The sequence below is a fragment of the Mytilus californianus genome, unplaced genomic scaffold (genome assembly GCF_021869535.1).
Source record: "Mytilus californianus isolate M0D057914Y unplaced genomic scaffold, xbMytCali1.0.p SCAF_1, whole genome shotgun sequence".
NCBI classification, from domain to species: Eukaryota; Metazoa; Mollusca; class Bivalvia; order Mytilida; family Mytilidae; genus Mytilus; species Mytilus californianus.
The window spans coordinates 115014484-115033154 of record NW_026262581.1 but is presented as its reverse complement, the minus strand read 5'-3'; the positions used below and the strand labels follow the sequence as shown (position 1 = coordinate 115033154).

Sequence of the window (18671 nt, the reverse complement as noted above, 5' to 3'; positions counted from 1 at the left end):
TTGACCAACATTCTATTTATTGAATTAAAATGTTTCCTTTAAACCATATTAAAATTTGGACATGTGGTATAATTACCAATGAGACAACTATCCACAGAGTACTGAATCGTAAAAACTGACTTACAGAAGTGTTCCAGCATTTAAATGGTACAGTTAAATCTATCTTACAGATGACCTACAGAAGAGTTCCAGCATTTAAATGGTACAGTTAAATCTATCTTACAGATGACTTACAGAAGTGTTCCAGCTTTTAAATGGTACAGTTAAATCTATCTTACAGGTGACTTACAATAGAGTTTCAGCATTTAAATGGTACAGTTAAATCTATCTTACAGATGACTTACAGAAGTGTTCCAGCATTTAAATGGTACAGTTAAATCTATCTTACAGATGACTTACAGAAGTGTTCCAGCATTTAAATGGTACAGTTAAATCTATCTTACAGATGACTTACAGAAGTGTTCCAGCATTTAAATGGTACAGTTAAATCTATCTTACAAGATGACCTACAGAAGTGTTCCAGCATTTAAATGGTACAGTTAAATCTATTTTACAGACGACTTACAGAAGAGTTCCGGAATTAATATGGTACAGAAAAATCTGACTTACTGAAGTCCAAGGTGAAGTGTTCCAGAAATAAGGACATGGAAATTCGCTACAACGTCTCTTGACTTTAGGTTTTGTACGTCTGTCACAGCGACTGTCAGGAACATGATAACCATCACGTCTTACACATTTCACTCTCCGTGTTTTCATACCAAAACCACATGTTTGAGAACACTGTAAAAAAAATCACAAAAATCTTTTATTTATTATGATAATAATGCATAGTGATAGAAATTTTCAGTCTCTTACACAATTTAATTCCAGCTTTAAGCAGTCCTTCCAAGTTATTTGAATAAATGTTTCAATGAATTTGTTTTTGTGGCAAACAGTGTTTTCTGAATATTCTATATAAAGGAAAAATAGTCAAAAACAATTAACTTATCATGGTCATTCAGTAGTACATACACTTTTAGTTTAGTACATTCAACTATAAATAGGTTAAGCCATTTCATAAAGGCTCAAAAAGTATAAACCTAATAATATATATGAAAATCATTGTTCATCTAATAGTTTAGTTTCCAATTAACTATCTTTCTCAAAACTTTCCCCAGTGACAATCTTTGCTTACACTGCTTTAAAAGATACCCACATAATGCTTTTTAATCCTAAAACTAAGATGTTGTGTTTTGATCTATGAAAATTTTGGGACAATATTGTAATTTATGTCATAAATTCTACTTGAGAGTGTTAAAAAGGATTTTGTTCTTAGCACTTTTAACCAAATAAAAGTAACTGGTGAGAAATATCACTGATTAAAAAAATCTGTAAATCGGTTTTTTGGTCATATCTATGATGACATTAAAGAAGTCGTCAGACCTTGATAATTACAGACCTAAATACAGTCCAGACATGTAATTATATAAAGATATCTATTTCACGGACAGCAATATATTTCATGTAGTAACCAAACATTAAAAAAAATATGATATATTTCTTCACTATATCATAAGTTTTCAGTTTAGTTTATTACCTACATAAAACCAAGAGGAATTTCAATGTTTGTAAACTCAATATCTTTGTGTTTATACTTCTCCTATAAACAACCCACCTAATGCTGTCAAAATGAATCTAGAAGTTACATAAACTTCATGTATATATGATTCTCAAAAACTGTCATTACATGGCTTATCTAAATTAAAGGCAAAGCAGATCATTTTATTTCTTCTAAACAATTTCCACTGTCAGTATATGATAATTTGATCTTAAATTACCTTGATTGTTGAGCCTGATTTAGGACCAGTATGTGATGGACATTTGCCTGGCATACTGACTTTGGACATTTGCCTGGCATACTGACTTTTTTATGTTGAATCTTTATTAACTACTGACACAGTAACCAATTTAAATGATAGATTTTTGTATTATGTCTTGTTGGGTGGCACACTTTTTACATATGTCTATGAAAACAAGCTCTTAATGGCTTAATCTTCAAAGGCTTAACTTAAGATTAAAGTTCAACTTAAATGTTTTAATCAACACATGTATGACATTTCATTGAGCTTAAATAGTAATTCTTTTATTCATGATAAAATATCCCTTTTTAGTTTTACCATTTAGAAATAAACAAGAATTCTTATGATTATTGATTTGTATATGAGATATGAAATATGAACTAAATGTTATAATGATAAATGAATAGAGGCCTCCTATTTCATAATCTATTAATAATTGTGATAAGAAGGTCAAGATGAATTGTTTAGGTCAAGTACTCAGATAGCACATCTTGACTACTGATATATCACTTCGTAAGTGGAATTTTGTACTAACGTCAGAAAACAACGATATGTAAAGTGGGCTGATACCCTTTTAACCAGGTCCTTTGAAAACAAAAAGTATGACTTCGTATCTTGGGTGGACCTATGAACAGCATGACATAAAACGTATGGAAAAGATTCATCAGAAATTGTTTATCTTCCATGGTTTAGGTGCACTCTGAAAAAGCTAGTCTTCTATGAGGTTCAAAATGTAGACTACACCAGGGAAAAACTAAATGCATTTCTCTAAAGTATACAATATTCAAGTATATACATAAAACATGTATATTACAATTCATGGATTAGCTGGTGCCCATCATTTAGAGCAAACATTTATTTCCTTAAATAAATCCACAATTTTTTAATTACCTGTGACCATTTATCAGTTTTCCAGTAATAGTTGGAACAGGTTTTCCTCTGACATGTTCTAAGAATTCTTGGTTTCCTTTTTCCTTCACATAATTTTGGATCGACTGTCTGATACCTTTTAACTTTACAAGTGATGTTTCTAACTCTAATGCCTTCTCCACAAGTTACTGAACACTGTAATATTATGCAAGATGTTATGACTGAAAATAACATACTATAAAATCGTACATTTAGGCTGGTTGATATTTTGTGTAAGGAGATGTTGTATGGAAATTATTGAACAAAGTTCAAACTTTCTCTCAAACTATTCAAAGTAAATAATAATTAATAAACATTTCAAGGGAAATTTTAGAACATTAGAAATGAACAAATTAAAATTATAAAAATTGTATTATAAATATTTATAAGTATACTTTGAATACACTGCAAATGCTTTAAATATCAACATGGTTTTCAAAATAGTCTTTCACCATTATCTTGGATGATCATGATGATTGCAGAAGGGACTTTCAATCAAATGATAAATTCTTGGAGAGCAAAACAACTATCTATTAAAGGAGTCTGTTTGTCAATACTAGTATTATATTAAACCACAATGACTATTATGATGCTAACAGTTTCAGACAGTCTCTATGGACTATATTTAATTGATTTCCTAGATCTCTTTTCACATAAAATACAAAAATTAAAAAAACTTAAAAACCAAAGTTATCACAAACTTAGAATCAATGACAACTTCTATAATCTGGTAAATTGAAGCCACAGATTTTTGTGAAAAGGGATACAACCATGAATACCCTATTTCCTTCTCAACATACCTTGCTCCATTTATCTCCATACCATCTTGGACATCTACCCATGTGACAGTATTGTGATTCTCTAGGTTTTGTGCCATGACATTCTGTGTCTGGATGATGATTGCCTTCTTCGTCTATACAAGTTATCTCCCTTTGTTGATGGCCTCTTCCACAACTTACTGAACACTGCAAAAAAAATAACGAATAAGATACATCACTGGATTTTTTAAGTTTTTTTTATTTCATTCATATACATCTTTGTAACTGTACAAGAGATTCAGAATGTTGTTTTTTTGGTAATGTGTTGGTTACAAAATTGTGATACTGGGCTATACCATTCGACCAATGGACACATTCTTTGTACATAGACAAACTTAAGTATTTTGAAAACTTCCAAAACTTACCTGTAAAATAGAATCTGACTGGATACCAAAAATTTAATTTGAAGGTTATAGCTCTAAATAAAAGAAAAAATCACATGCATTTGTACATAACCTTCAAGCATGAGGTAGATCAAAACACCAATGCCTTCAAATCTTTATAGACTAACTGTATTGTATTTGTATATACATGTGTTGTCAAAGTCAACCTTGAGTTTACATTCAAAAATAGGTTTTTTTCAGCTTGGTTGAAGCATAACTGGAAAAAATGAATTTGGAAAAGAGATAATTTTTTTTAACAAGTTTTATAACAACTTTAATGTTATAGTCATATACATATATAAAAAGAAATCTAATATATTTTGGTTTTATAGAATTTTCAATTATTGTTTTAAGGTTATAATGGTGGGAAAACATTCATAATCAGAATCAATATCAAACTTCCTACTAAATAAAACACATCTGAACTAATCCAAATTGATAATAAATTGCTGAGTTGCATATTATCTGCCAGAATAATCTATTTCTGACAATGGAGGATGACCACAAAGAAACAAACAATCTCCAGCTTAACACCTATACTTGTTCTCTCTATCTTACAACAAACAAATAATCACATGTTTTGGCAGATATCAGTTCTCTCCCCTTTGAAGTCCTATCATTGTTATCAATGATATGATCATATAGGAGGTCAAACTAAATGATAGGATGCCAACCTCTGGTAGTATTGTCCACTTAGCAAAAATGATCACAATAGGATGGTCAGTTAAAATGATTTAAGTAGACAAACCAATCACAACACTTAAAAGATATCTTTGAGAACATGACAATTCACAAATATAATGCCTGGAATCAATCACGATTTGCCTATAATAATGCTTTTGCAACAAAATACATATTTGACCAAATATGGTTAAGATAAAGAAAACATAAAAAAAACCCAAATATTTCTAACAGACACTTATCCTAAAAATACATGAAAAAGTATAATTTCGTTTGTTATTCTTAATAATATTTTCTTATATAATTGTCTTTATAATAATTTCTGATGTTGCAAGGTAAGTATTGAAACTTTTGGTCCAGAGCGATCTGCTGGCTGCCTCTTTGTCTTTGATTGGCTAACCTCACTCAAAAGCTGTTTAAAGTAAACCAGTATAATAAAAACAAGTTACAGACTATGTTCTTGGACATCATCTATTGCTCTCAAATCCAGTCAAAAACTATACAAAGTTTACTGCATACTGAACTTAAACCATTAAAGAATTCTATCATGTAAGTAAACAGCAGGTACACCGAGTACAATTTTTGAATGCCACTTTCCAGATTATATTTTGCATGCAATTTTCATAATACAAATGGTCACCAATCCCTTTTTTCCAGACATTGTATGATTCAAATCATTTATTCTTACACAAATTGAATGTTTTTTTGTGGAGAATATACCAAAACACACCAGAAACAGGTGACTACTTTGTCTGGTGTGTAAAGAAGCGAAACTGAAGGAAGCTGGGATGAACACTGACAAGTATTGAGGTTAAACTAGGACCAGATCACAGATAAGTCAGACTTACAAAAAATGCATACTTTAATGCACTTTAATTAGGTGTGTATCGTTACATAATCATTAAGAAGACATAAACATGGTATAACTGCCAACCAGAACTTGCTTAATAACAGCAATAGATACCACATTTCTTCAGGTGTATACAAACTGTTCTGTCAATTAATAAATTCATAGATATCTAGTACATTGGGTAAATGCTATCAGTCTTTGTAGGAATTCATTACTAGACTGATTTGCAACACTTTTTGACATTATAAAGATTTTTATAAATAATACATAAGGTTGTTTCTTGTTGCAATTTTCGGAAGTCAACTCAATTTACAATTAAAAAAAAATTAAACAAATTGTTTACAAATTATATATTGACTATGATTATTTTTTTACCAGTAAAAAAAGATCAGGGTCATTATTTACTTTTAGACTGGGGTAACATTTAGACAGAAAATGACAACCTATCTGTTTTCATATGTTTATTTAACCACAGTTTGTGGTCAAGTTAAATTAGTTTGTGGTCAAGTTAAATTAATTTGTGGTCAAACTAAATTTATTGCTAATTTCTAAAGATGATAACCTGGTATGACAATGTAGGTTATTGTTCTTATTTTCCTGAACAAGTCCCAAACTCTGATGAAAAAAATGAGCTGTAGTTCCTGAATTAATATACATGGAATATTTCTCAGTATTTCATGTGACTATTCTGTCCTCTTCATTATACATCTGAAATGTCTATATTGGTCAACAAGTTATACAGATTGAAAGCAAACTTCATGGAACAATTGAAACTATTAATTAATTTTAGAAAACATTTTGCACCTGTATTGATACAAAAACAGCTGATAAAATTTTATTGCTACAAGTTTTGTTATCAACCAGATGCTGAAAACTACACTCAACACTGCAAAATTGCAAAAATACTACAAATTCTTGGAATTAAAAAAAAATTGAAATTGGGTTCAACCTGACACATAGTTTAAAACAAATGCAGACATAAAAAACAAAAGAAACAATCTTTGTTTTTCTCCTGTAGATCACTAATTATCAATCTGCTTTAATGACAGCTTGTACTAAAGAAATGCATTTTAAGTGTTCTTTATCTAGTAAATTAACTTGTATCAATGCCTACGATTAAAAGATGGTTAAAAACGTTTGTTCTATCAAAGTCTTTGGATAAGAGAATCAGTGAATTGTAACCAAATCTGCTGTTTCGCGTGCCACACGGAGATAATACTATATGCAGCCATCTGTAGGACCACACCAAGAAACAAGAGGCTCTCAAGAGCCTGAATCGCTCACCTGTATTTCAGAGGAGAAGATTTTTAAATGTTAGCAAACTTGATGAACAAATTGTGTAAAATTGTCTTTAAAGGGCAATAACTCCTTAAGGGGTCAATTGACAATTTTGGTCAGATTAACTTTTTTGTAGATCTTACTTTGCTGAACATTATTGCAGCTTACAGTTTATATCTATCTATAATAATATTCAAGATAATAACAAAAAACTGCAAAATTTTTTTAAAACTACCAATTTGGTGGCAGAAACCCAACAATGGGTTGTTCGAATCGTCTGATAATTTCAGGGCCAATAGATCTTGACCAATTGAACAATTTTACCCCATGTCAGATTTGCTCTAAAAGCTTTAGTTTTTGAGATATAAGCCAAAAACTGCATTTGACCCTTATGTTCTATTTTTAGCCATGGTGGCCATGTTTGTCAATGGATCAAAACTTCCGAGTTAAAGTTTGAAGGTAATTGGCCCAATAGTTTCAGAGGAGAAGATTTTTAAATGTTAGCAAACTTGATGAACAAATTGTGTAAAATTGTCTTTAAAGGGCAATAACTCCTTAAGGGGTCAATTGACAATTATGGTCTTATTAACTTTTTTGTAGATCTTACTTTGCTGAACATTATTGCTGTTTACAGTTTATATCTATCTATAATAATATTCAAGATAACAAAAAACTGCAAAATTACCTTAAAACTACCAATTTGGTGGCAGAAACCCAACAATGGGTTTGTTCGATTCGTCTGAAAATTTCAGGGCTGATAGATCTTGACCAATTGAACAATTTTACCCCATGTCAGATTTGCTCTAAAAGCTTTGGTTTTTAAGATATAAGCCAAAAACTGCATTTGACCCCTATGTTCTATTTTTAGCCATGGTGGCCCTGTTTGTCGATGGATCAAAAAAATTTATAAACTAGATACCCTAAGGAACATTTAGTTAAAGTTTGAAGGTATTTGGCCCAGTAGTTTCAGAGGAGAAGATTTTTGAAATAGTTTACGATGACAGACGACGACGGACGCCAAGTGATGGCATAAGCTCACATGAGGCCCTTCGGGCCCTGGTGAGCTAAAAAGAAGCTTAGTTTCAATGTAAAATACAATAAACAAATCATTGAAAGAAAGAATATCTTCCAAAGTTGGATATTAAATTATAAGCCAAATGGAATGCAAGAAGGCATGACAAAAATGTACATTGACTGCATAGTCAATAACATATAAAAGACTTCTATCATTCAGAATTTCAACCCTCAATTCATAATTCAAATTTAAATAGTTTTTCTTATAGTCCTTTAACTTTATAAAACCTCTACCCTCAATTAATTAAATTCTAACAGCTTTTTTTCCCACAGATACTGGTGACCATTCTTACAGTAATCACTAGTCCCATTTAAGATTCTGTGACAAATATGAAAAGTATTTATACTAATATCTATACCACAACTTATAGTACAATTGAAATTCAACTTCAAAGCTGTCTATGAATACAGACTTAGAACACTACATATATTATGAGGAGCTACGGTACTATTGGAATGATGCGTGTGGTAATAGAGAGGGGTGTGAAGATCAGATGATTCACTGTTAAATCAGAAGAAAAAGAAGCTGTCTGATGAGACGGTATATGTGTCAGGCAAATTATAAGGTGCAGACAGCTATTCAACCCAATCTTCAATATGTGCATGTTTTAATTGTTAAAGTATTGCACTTCCTTTCCTGTATGTTATTCACAAGGTGTAAAATGCAGATCTGGTAGTGTTGCACTAGTACTAATACCAAAGACTATCTACAGTTTGGCAGTGTTGCACTAGTACTAATACCAAAGACTATCTACAGTTTGGCTTACTGTCATTTGTGGGATACCAATTTTTGTTGATTTTGTGGATACAGGTGAACCATGAATTTAAATATTCAAAGAAGTAAAAATTTTGTATAGGTTTTTATTATATACTTAGTAGTAAATACAGATAAATTGTATGATTAATACAATCATTGGCAAGCGTGCTGTATCAGCCACCCGTGATGATATCAATATCAGCACGGTTGCAAAGGCTTTATCACACCTTTAATCTGTATGACGTCACATCATCGATTGCAGTCACTGTTGCAAACCCTAATCTGTATGACGTCATGTCAAACCTATAATCTGTATGACGTCATTTCAAACCTCCTTATCTGTATGACGTGACGTCACGTAACGTCACTCACATAAAAAAGCATCTACGTGAGGTATATGTATATAATAAAGTGTATATGATATGGCTTTTTCAATATCACACACCATATCAACCCTCAACTAATATAATCCCTCGAGCAGAGCTCTTGGGATTATATTTGTGTCTCGGGTTGATACGGATGTGATATTGAAAAAGCCATATGATATTCTCTATGTATGCAGACTTTTGTAAAACCACGAAATCAAATATCAACAGAAATACTTTTTTTTTTTAATCCAAGAAAATTGGTACCCTTGAAAATAAATAAATCCACACTATGTTTAATGACGTTGAATCATGGTTCAAAATATTATATAGTTCCCAAATCCTCCCCTAAGGGAGATTAGAGGGGTCAACATTCACATACATCAGACACTAACACACAGAAAAATAAATAGCAGTGTTTTGTGCCTGTATGAAATGGTCAAGTCTTCCAAATGACATTTATTTAGTTTTGTCTATCAGTGGGTGTAATTTGATCTACATAATCCAGAATAATATCCACAGAAAATTTATTAATATTAACTGAAACAGGGGAGTTAATTTTATAAGGATTTCATAGGGATGAACTGCACATCCAAACCATAGATGCATATCAAAGGCCCTCAAAGTTGGTGAAGAAAGAACATACAATGTTATGATCAGAAACTTTCTTGTCAAAGATCTTCAAAGTAGCTGAAGAAAGAACATACAATGTTATGATCATAGGATGATGTTCTATTTAATTCTGGCATGATTTTACTAATAGTTTATTCCACTTGAGATTCAACACCCAAACAATGGCAAATCGTCAAAATCTGGATCTGTTTATAATCAATATATATTATATTCACAGTTTTGAAAATGATATTTCTACAACAAATGTTTTAGTAAATCATCCAATTCATCAAATTCAAGATATACTTTTAAATTTAATGTAGGGGGTCTGATGAAACAAGACTTTATCTCAATGTAATATTACATACCATTAACCTTTCGTACCTATCAATTAAAATAGAAATGTTGGTATGTATAATTTCAAGAAGAACCTCCCAATGGTTTTAAACTTCCAATCAAGTGCACCTTTCTAGAAATCTGTCTACTCAGCACCAATCAAATGGACATGGAGTTGTCACTTTGGCAGTCCTACAAGGTGTTGATGACACTTAACAATTTAAATTTTTTAGTTCAAAGGTCATGACAAATAGTTTTTAAAAAACTCTCACATGGCAAAGTGAAGCCAACAGACTTGGCAACCACTTTGCCATGTGATTTTAAAAAAACAAAGATCTCAAACAGATGTAAAAAAATTGATTTCTAGACAAGTAATCAAAATTACATACAAATCACAGAAAAATACATCAATACAAGATGCTGTTAATATAATTCATATTCATTTGGTTAATTTCATTATTAATTTTATGACCCAGACACTACAATGATTAATTTCTTGCCTTATGAAATGAGGTCACCTACAAATAAATAAAACTCAAGAAGGATTCGCTTTGTTCTAGATTTCTTTTACTAACATTTAAAGCGATCAAATGAAATTCAAGTATCTAAAGAATCTCAGATTGATTAAAACAGGTAAACTCAACTTAATGGTGGATTTCACTGTGCAATGATAGAAAATATTAATTAATGCTACAGTAAAACCTTTCAAAAGATTACCCTGTATTAAATTGAATTGATATAAATTAAGCCACCAGAACAAAATATACAGTAAATATTTATATGAAATGATAACTGTAACTATAAAACTGGATTTCCTCAAAATTAAAGGTGAAAAGTGTCCAAGGTATCATTATAAAACAAAAGTGTTCCAATGTTATGATGATATACATATTTCATCTGTCTAAGAGCAGATATTAAAAAAAATATTTTGGGGGTACTTTTCAACTTTTTCATTAATATCCTATAAGAAATGGAGGCATGAGATCAGATAATTTCTATTACCAAGGGACATGTAAGAATAAATGATCAGCAATGATTTTCAAACTTGTCCAAGACATTGCTGATATAAACTTTTGATTTCATAACAATTCTACAAGAAATAAAAGAACAGAGTTCCAATGTTCCCCGCATTGCACATATTTCATCTGCTCTGTCCAAGGGCAATAACTAAAAAAAAGATTTTTATGTTCTTTAAAACTTTTTAAAATTATCTTACTAGAGAGTTGAAGACTTGAGAGCAATTTCTGATATATATTTTATATTTCCAAGGGAAACTCATTAAAACATATTTGACTGGCACTTGTTTTTGAAATTGTCAGAGACATTGCTGTTTTATACCTTTGATATGAATTTGATAAAAAATCTGGCAAGAATTGTACTCATGAGAGCACAAACGATGCAATTTTCCATATAATTAATGTTTTCAAGGGGCATAATTCTTTTAAAAATAGTTGATTGGCACTGATTTTCGAACTTGTCCCAGACATTGCTGATAAAAACCTACAATATAAGTTTTATAAAAATCTGGCAAGAATTGTACATGTGAGAGCACTTACAAGACCGGACGGACGGATGCCCAGTATTTCTATGTCCCTCAAAATGTTTTTATAAAATTTATAAACCCTTACATTGTTTAAAAATTTCATAAAGATTCTTGAAAGCATACTTGAGTTATCATGGGGAATATGGAAAACTGCATAGTTTTTACAATTTAAGTCACATAACCCTGCAACATATTATTCAAAAATCTTCCAGCAGTTTTATATAATACATCTGTCTTTTTTGTAAGTGAAAAATACCAGGGTACCATTCAAAAGTTTAGATGGCAATAATAGCCATAACCGGCCATTTAAGTTGTATCAAATTGGAACCTACTAAATTATCATAATATTTATTAAGATGCACAAAAACTGATAACACTTGAACCATTTCAAAAAAAGAAAATTCTATTCAAGATTGTGTCATATTTTCAGCAAAAACAAGCATTTTGAGAGGTAACTAATCAAACAATTTGACTGATACAGAATATAGGACATATTTATGAAGCACTATTATTTACATCGACTGTTTACACATGAAATACCATTACATGAGTACCATAGTACTGAGAACACCTGTCTTCCCATCTGAATCTCTAAATGTAATAATATTTAATAACCATTGCATCAATGCTTCCTATAACAAATTCATTCAAAGTTGTAAAAATTAATCTGATTCTGATATTGGGTATAAACACAATTTTCTATAAGACATCATTGTTATTAACACAGAATTTTAGAGTTACTTCAAAGAGAAGTGCAAGTGTTTGCAGACAGTTTTTTTTACATAGCAGGAATTTCAGTAATAAGTAGCCAAGGTCCATTAATTTGTTTTATCTTTGAGAATTTCAAATACAAGCAAGGTCAAGGTTTTAGAATGTGTTTCACATTTCCTTCATAGACAACCTATGTTTTATTGTCTTTGATGAAGATCACACTAAAGACCTTGAAGGTCAAATGGCTGTTTTTTTTATTAATTGAAATAAGCAATTGATAGGATATGTTGATAAACAATATAAAAAGTGTGAGTCAAATTAACCTTATTCCTGGAATGACGTCATGTGTCGGGTTATGAAGCAAAACAGAATGAAGCCCATTATCATTATTTAATACAGATCATTTTTATGGAGGTAACATGGCTTTGAACAGGAGGTTTTTATTATTTTTTTCAAATAGTTAACACTTACATAATTGTATATCTATTGATACTGTTAAGCATAATGATTAATATGATAAAAAAACATAAAATAAAAAATATATATCATAAAAGCAATGAAGAATAATTAAGTAAAAATTGCAATTTTTTATTGCAGAATGTCAAGTATCTATTGCTGAATGAATGCAATATAGAAAAATCCGCAATAAAGAAAAATCCCTTTTTTAGAGAACACTTTTCATGATTATTTTGAAGCCTTTGTTCTCCTTGAGAATAAAAATCAAATATGAAAATTTTATATCAATACCATTATTGTTTAAATAATTCCATGCTTTTTACCCCTTAAGGTAGAGGATAATGTAGTATTATCAAGCTGTTAATGCTTTGACCCCTTAGCAATATTAAACTGTTAATGCTGTGACCCCTTAGTAATATCAAACTGTTTATGTCTTTGATCTATCAAGGTAGTAGAGGGACATGTAGCACAATGAAGTGATTTGTGCTTTTGATCCCTCAACAATATCAAGCTGTTAATGCCTTTGACCCCTCAAGGTAGAAGAGGTACATGTAGCATGATCAAGTTGTTAATGCATATGATCCTTCAGGTTTATGGGCATGTAGCATGATCAAGCTGTTAATGCCTTTGACCCCTCAAGGTAGAAGAGGTACATGTAGCATTATCAAGCTGTTAATGCCTTTGACCCCTCAAGGTAGAAGAGGTACATGTAGCATTATCAAGCTGTTAATGCCTTTGACCCCTCAAGGTAAAAGAGGTACATGTAGCATTATCAAGCTGTTAATGCCTTTGACCACTCAAGGTAGAAGAGGTACATGTAGCATTATCAAGTTGTTAATGCATATGATCCTTCAGATTTATGGGTATGTAGCATGATCAAGCTGTTAATGCTTTTGATTCCTTACAGTATACAGGTATGTAGCATTCTCAAGTTACTAATGCTTCTTACTTGAGGTGGAGGGGCATCTAGCATTTATAAGCATTAATGCTTTTGACCAATCCAAGTTGACGGAGGTGTAGCATTATCAAGCTGTTAATGCTTTTCCCAAAAAAATGAGACTTTCGGATCAGTTAACTTTGAACTTATGTGGCATCAGCAACAAAAAATGACCGAAGAAACAAAATCTTTTGAAAAGTTGGCAATTAACTGGGTAGACAACAAAGAAGACTTAAAACAAAGGGTGGAAAGCAATTAACTTGTCTTGTTTGTTTATAAAAAACAAGTTATACACAATATTGCATCTATATGAAGCCAGTAATACAGCGCCAAGTACATGTAACACTGGGGAAGGCTCCAGCTGGAATCAAGACATATGAAGGTTACTATAACACACCTGTTGTAACTTTGCCAAATGTAGTATTGTACACTATCTTCACGACTCCAACGTCACATGTATATATACAAACTGAAATCTACGTCATATTGACAAGCTTAGAAAGCTACAATGACAAACTGAAGCTGGTAAAACATCCTGTCACTGTTAATGTATGGTTTTTTTGGATCAATTAGTGTATCACAGATATATTTATTCCATATTAAACGATTATTATCTCTTCAGAACAACCATATGTCATACCTTTGCATTTGTTTACAACTAGTATTTGTAAAAGTACATAGAGCACAATAGGAAGAAAATAATAGATGCAGTGTTTGGAGAAAAAAACTCACAAAAAAGAATTGATTATAATATAATGTAGTTTCATTAGACATACCTTATATATTTTGACAGTGAAAACATTTCATACTCATGCATGCCAATAAATTACTCAAATATTCACATCACATTATCAAAAGTATTGACAAATATATATAGAATATTGTACCCTGATTTGAGCATTCCATAAGTTTATGGAACTTTTGTTCAAATGTTGTATAAAATACAATTTCAGTCATGATCTATCCAATAGCATGACCTGAGAAAAAACATAATCATTGCAGCAATGACAATATGGACTTCTCCAAGACAAAAGGTATCATTTGACATTGAGGATGACCTTGGATATATTGACAGTTAAATCAACAGACTATGTTTCAATTAAGAAGTCATCAGTTTCAAAAATTCCTTATATCTAAGACAAAATAAGAGCAAATATAACTTTCAGAAAGCAAACAGGCTTTTCAAACTAAATCCAAAGATTAGAATATTTCTTTTCAATGAAGATTACTGTGGATTCATTTATTTTCGTTGGTGCCCATTTTTCTTGGATTTAGGAAAACTTGCATCATCTTGGATATCTAATACTATGGTTTTGCTAAAGTCTGCACACAACCTTATATAAAAATGTGACATTCGTTGAACATTTAAATTTATGGTTTGCTGATACCTACGAAATCCACAAAAGTTTGATCCACAAAATAAGAATGAATCCACAGTAATCAATCAGAACTAGAACAACAATTATACAATTACAATAAATTGCTTCGCCGAGCGCAGCAGGCTACGACCGCAGAGGTCCAACCCTGAACAGTTGGGACAAAAATGGACACAATATTCGCGCTTGATACAGGTCTGAATTTGGATTGTAATTAAATATTTGATACAGAATAACTGTAGTCAAAGAACTAAGAATTGGTTATATGATTTGAATTTATATTCAATTTTTTACTTTTGTGCAATACACTATGCTGTTGCGAATTGACCTCCCCCCCCCCAAAAAAAAATAATTTTTTTTTAACCCCTCCCTTTCTTTTTCAAAATTTTTTTTTTTAATCCAACCCCCCCCCCCCCCTTTTTTGAAGAAATTTTCTTTTTGATTTCTGAAATCTTGAGGAGAAAAAATTGTCCCCATCCCCCTAAACTGTTAGGACTATAACCCCCAAAATCAATCCCAACCTTCCTTTTGTGGTTATAAACCTAGTGTTTAAATTTCATAGATTTCTATTTACATTTACTAAAGTTATTGTCCGGAAACCAAATGTCTTCGGACAACGACGATGACAACAACGTGATACCAATATACGACCGCAAAATTTTTTGCTGTCGTATAAAAATTGTGATCCTGAAAAAATTGACTGACAGACTATTTAATTTTGCACATTAAAAAGCTGTGAGAATTGATTTGTAAAGTACATAAATTTTAACACTGTTCAGTGGATACAAAGAGGTAGAAAAACAAATACTACTTATATCTCCATCTTTGTCTCCTCCTTCTGTGGTAACTATGCTGTAAATATTGATAGTAACGATAATACCAATCTCTATATCTTACCGATGACCACTGACTGATGCGCCATCTACGTTTGGTGCTACATGGACCTTTGTTGCATAGCTGCTTGTATGTAGGTCTGACTGTCATGTTGCATTGACCATCTGACAGAACATGACCATTGGGGAGCTGACACAAAACACGACGAGTCTGAATGCCATCCTGTCCACATGATACGGAACACTGTAAAATATTAACAGAATAATGTACTTTAAAGTTTTTTTGATTGTTTGAAAAAAAAAAGGATTGACAAAATATTTATTTTCAGATTTATGTTTAATGTATATATAGAATGAACAATGATTTAGTTTGAAATCTGTACAATTATAGTATTTTGACTGATGGAACAACTTCACCTTATCCATTATATTCAACTGTATTATGTAAGAACTGATTCTTAACTCAGGCATTAATTGGAAAATAATGACAATCTATAAATATTTAACAGATCATTAATAAACAAAAATTAACAATGGTAGCCTTGAATTTTTTTTAGCTTTATCATGTAATCTTCAAAGTACAAAATGTATCCTTGGTGAAAGTTTAATGTACTTTCAATCTGTAAAATTTATATTTCATTTCACGCAAAGCTGAACTAGGTTCAATATAAGTTTGAGTACTACTTTTTCAACAGGTGGTCCAGTCTTAGTAAAATGTCATAATTTTAATTGGCAACTGCAACATATACAGAATTATTTCCCTTTGTCAAAAGCTTTTTTTTTCACTTTTTTTTTTCAGAAGTCTGAAGATGGTTGTCTCTACAAACCTATGTCACCCTGTCATATGCCTAATTATCAAGTTTTCAGAAGTCTGAAGATGGTTGTCTCTGCAAACCTATGTCACCCTGTCATATTCCTAATTATCAAGTTTTCAGAAGTCTGAAGATGTTTGTCTCTGCAAACCTATGTCACCCTGTCATATGCCTAATTATCAAGTTTTCAGAAGTCTGAAGATGGTTGTCTCTACAAACCTATGGCACCCTGTCATATGGCTAATTATCAAGTTTTCAGAAGTCTGAAGATGGTTGTCTCTGCAAACCTATGGCACCCTGTCATATGCCTAATTATCAAGTTTTCAGAAGATAAAGTAATTTAAATCCTCAAATTGATTTATCATTAAAAACTACTGTAAGTACCAGTGCCATGCACAAATAAACTGGAGGTGGTTGATTCCAAAAATATGTAAATGTTTTATATGGCTAACAATTCCTCATGTAAAGTATAATTAATAAACAAAAATTGGGCAAAAGTAAGAAGCCATGACTACTATTTGCTCATTTTTGACTGATGCATATTGTATTGATATCTCACTTCAACTGTTTTAATATATCAAGGAACCAATGCAATACTCTCAGATAGAACTTTAAAAGCCCATAAGGAATTTTGATATTTTCGGCCATTACCTCAGACCAAACTCCAGTATTCCATGCAGGACATGCTCCAGTGTTGCAAGCTTGTAATTCAGTTGGTCTGGTTGTCTGATCACAGCGGTCACTGAGGCCAAACTCGTCCTGGCAAACAACCTGTCGTCTCTGCATCCCACTCTCACAGGACGCTGAGCACTGTTATTATAAATCAGATAATGTTAATACAAGTTGCAAAATGAATCAGTCAGGTACTTAGAAAGTTACCAGTATAAAGTGCCTAAATTAGCTATTCTGACACTAACAGACAATGATAAGACACTTTATACCATCAATTATCCTACATATAAAAGTGAAAGCTTTCATGAATCTAATCACATTTACAGCTACATAAACTCGGTTTATCAATTAAATTTAAAAAAAAAAACATTTTCTCTCTGTATCTTAATTAAATTCAATCTGAAGTAACATCCATCATCAAGTTTTATTACCACTGTAAACTGAAAAATAACACATCTTTTTACTCAGGGTACTATGTAGTTATCAATTCATTTTCAATTTTCCTGATTAAAATTGCACATGGATTGATAATTTGTAGATATATATTATAAAGCTGCTTTTGATTTGTGATCCAGCATGAATTTAATAACATTAATGATGCATCCTATATGTGTTACAACAGACTACAGATCTGTCCTACAAGTAGATAATCATTTACAGAACTTCACTTACCCCTGACCATGGGCCTGTTCTCCAATGAGCTCCACCTCCACTGATGTATCTGGTACCAGGACAGTCGGCTCGATGGCACTTCCGTACAGAGTCAGGTTTTGTTTCTGGTTCACAGTCATTGTCTTGACCAAGCTGACGTCCAGGAAGAAAGCAGGCAACCAAACGCACTTCTTCACCTTCTCCACAAGTTTGTGTACACTAAAATATGTTATATGATGGCTGTTAAAGATATTCATAGTATCAATTTTACAACTTTTTATTCAAAATCAAAATTCAGACACCAAAAGAGTGCACCAAAACATCAGTCATTAAAACCATAAAAACACAGAACAGCCAATTTTTGTTCAAGCAAGTTGAAGATGTTAAAATTTGTAAGGGTTACGCGGAACCCAGTGTCTCGCCTACTTTTGCTGTTAATCGCAGGCTCAACAAAAATGAGATGAGGAAAAAATTTAATAAAAATATTCCTCTCGATACAATTTTTTTATTGTAAGAAGCTTCTGTCCAAGTTTGGTAAAAATCCAGGATAGTTTATGAATCTAATAAATGTTTTAAAAAATTTAACTGCAGACTGTATGTAATGTTAAGTGGAAGAAAAACTAAGTCCATTTATAAGTAAAATATGGATAAACAAGTACAAAATTTTAATAAAAATTTCCTTCTAGATACTAGCTTTTGATCATAAACAAACTTCTGTCCATGTTTGGTACAAATCCAGGATAGTTTAAGAAAGTTATTAAAATTTTAAAAACTTTAAC

At 31.5% G+C, this 18671-nt stretch overlaps 1 protein-coding gene across 15 annotated transcripts in view; it reads right to left on the bottom strand.

Moving 5' to 3' along the window:
• Nucleotides 1-18671, bottom strand: part of LOC127731029 (A disintegrin and metalloproteinase with thrombospondin motifs 9-like) — a 120292-nt gene that overhangs the window by 13453 nt on the left and 88168 nt on the right. For all 15 annotated transcript variants that reach the window (XM_052239794.1, XM_052239854.1, XM_052239833.1 and 12 more), the window contains 6 exons: nucleotides 17914-18111; nucleotides 17221-17379; nucleotides 15822-16001; nucleotides 3548-3712; nucleotides 2730-2903; nucleotides 610-780 (listed from right to left, as the gene is read on the bottom strand). In XM_052239794.1, the coding sequence (XP_052095754.1) occupies nucleotides 610-780; nucleotides 2730-2903; nucleotides 3548-3712; nucleotides 15822-16001; nucleotides 17221-17379; nucleotides 17914-18111 (1047 nt within the window). The remainder of the gene's footprint in view (nucleotides 1-609; nucleotides 781-2729; nucleotides 2904-3547; nucleotides 3713-15821; nucleotides 16002-17220; nucleotides 17380-17913; nucleotides 18112-18671) is intronic.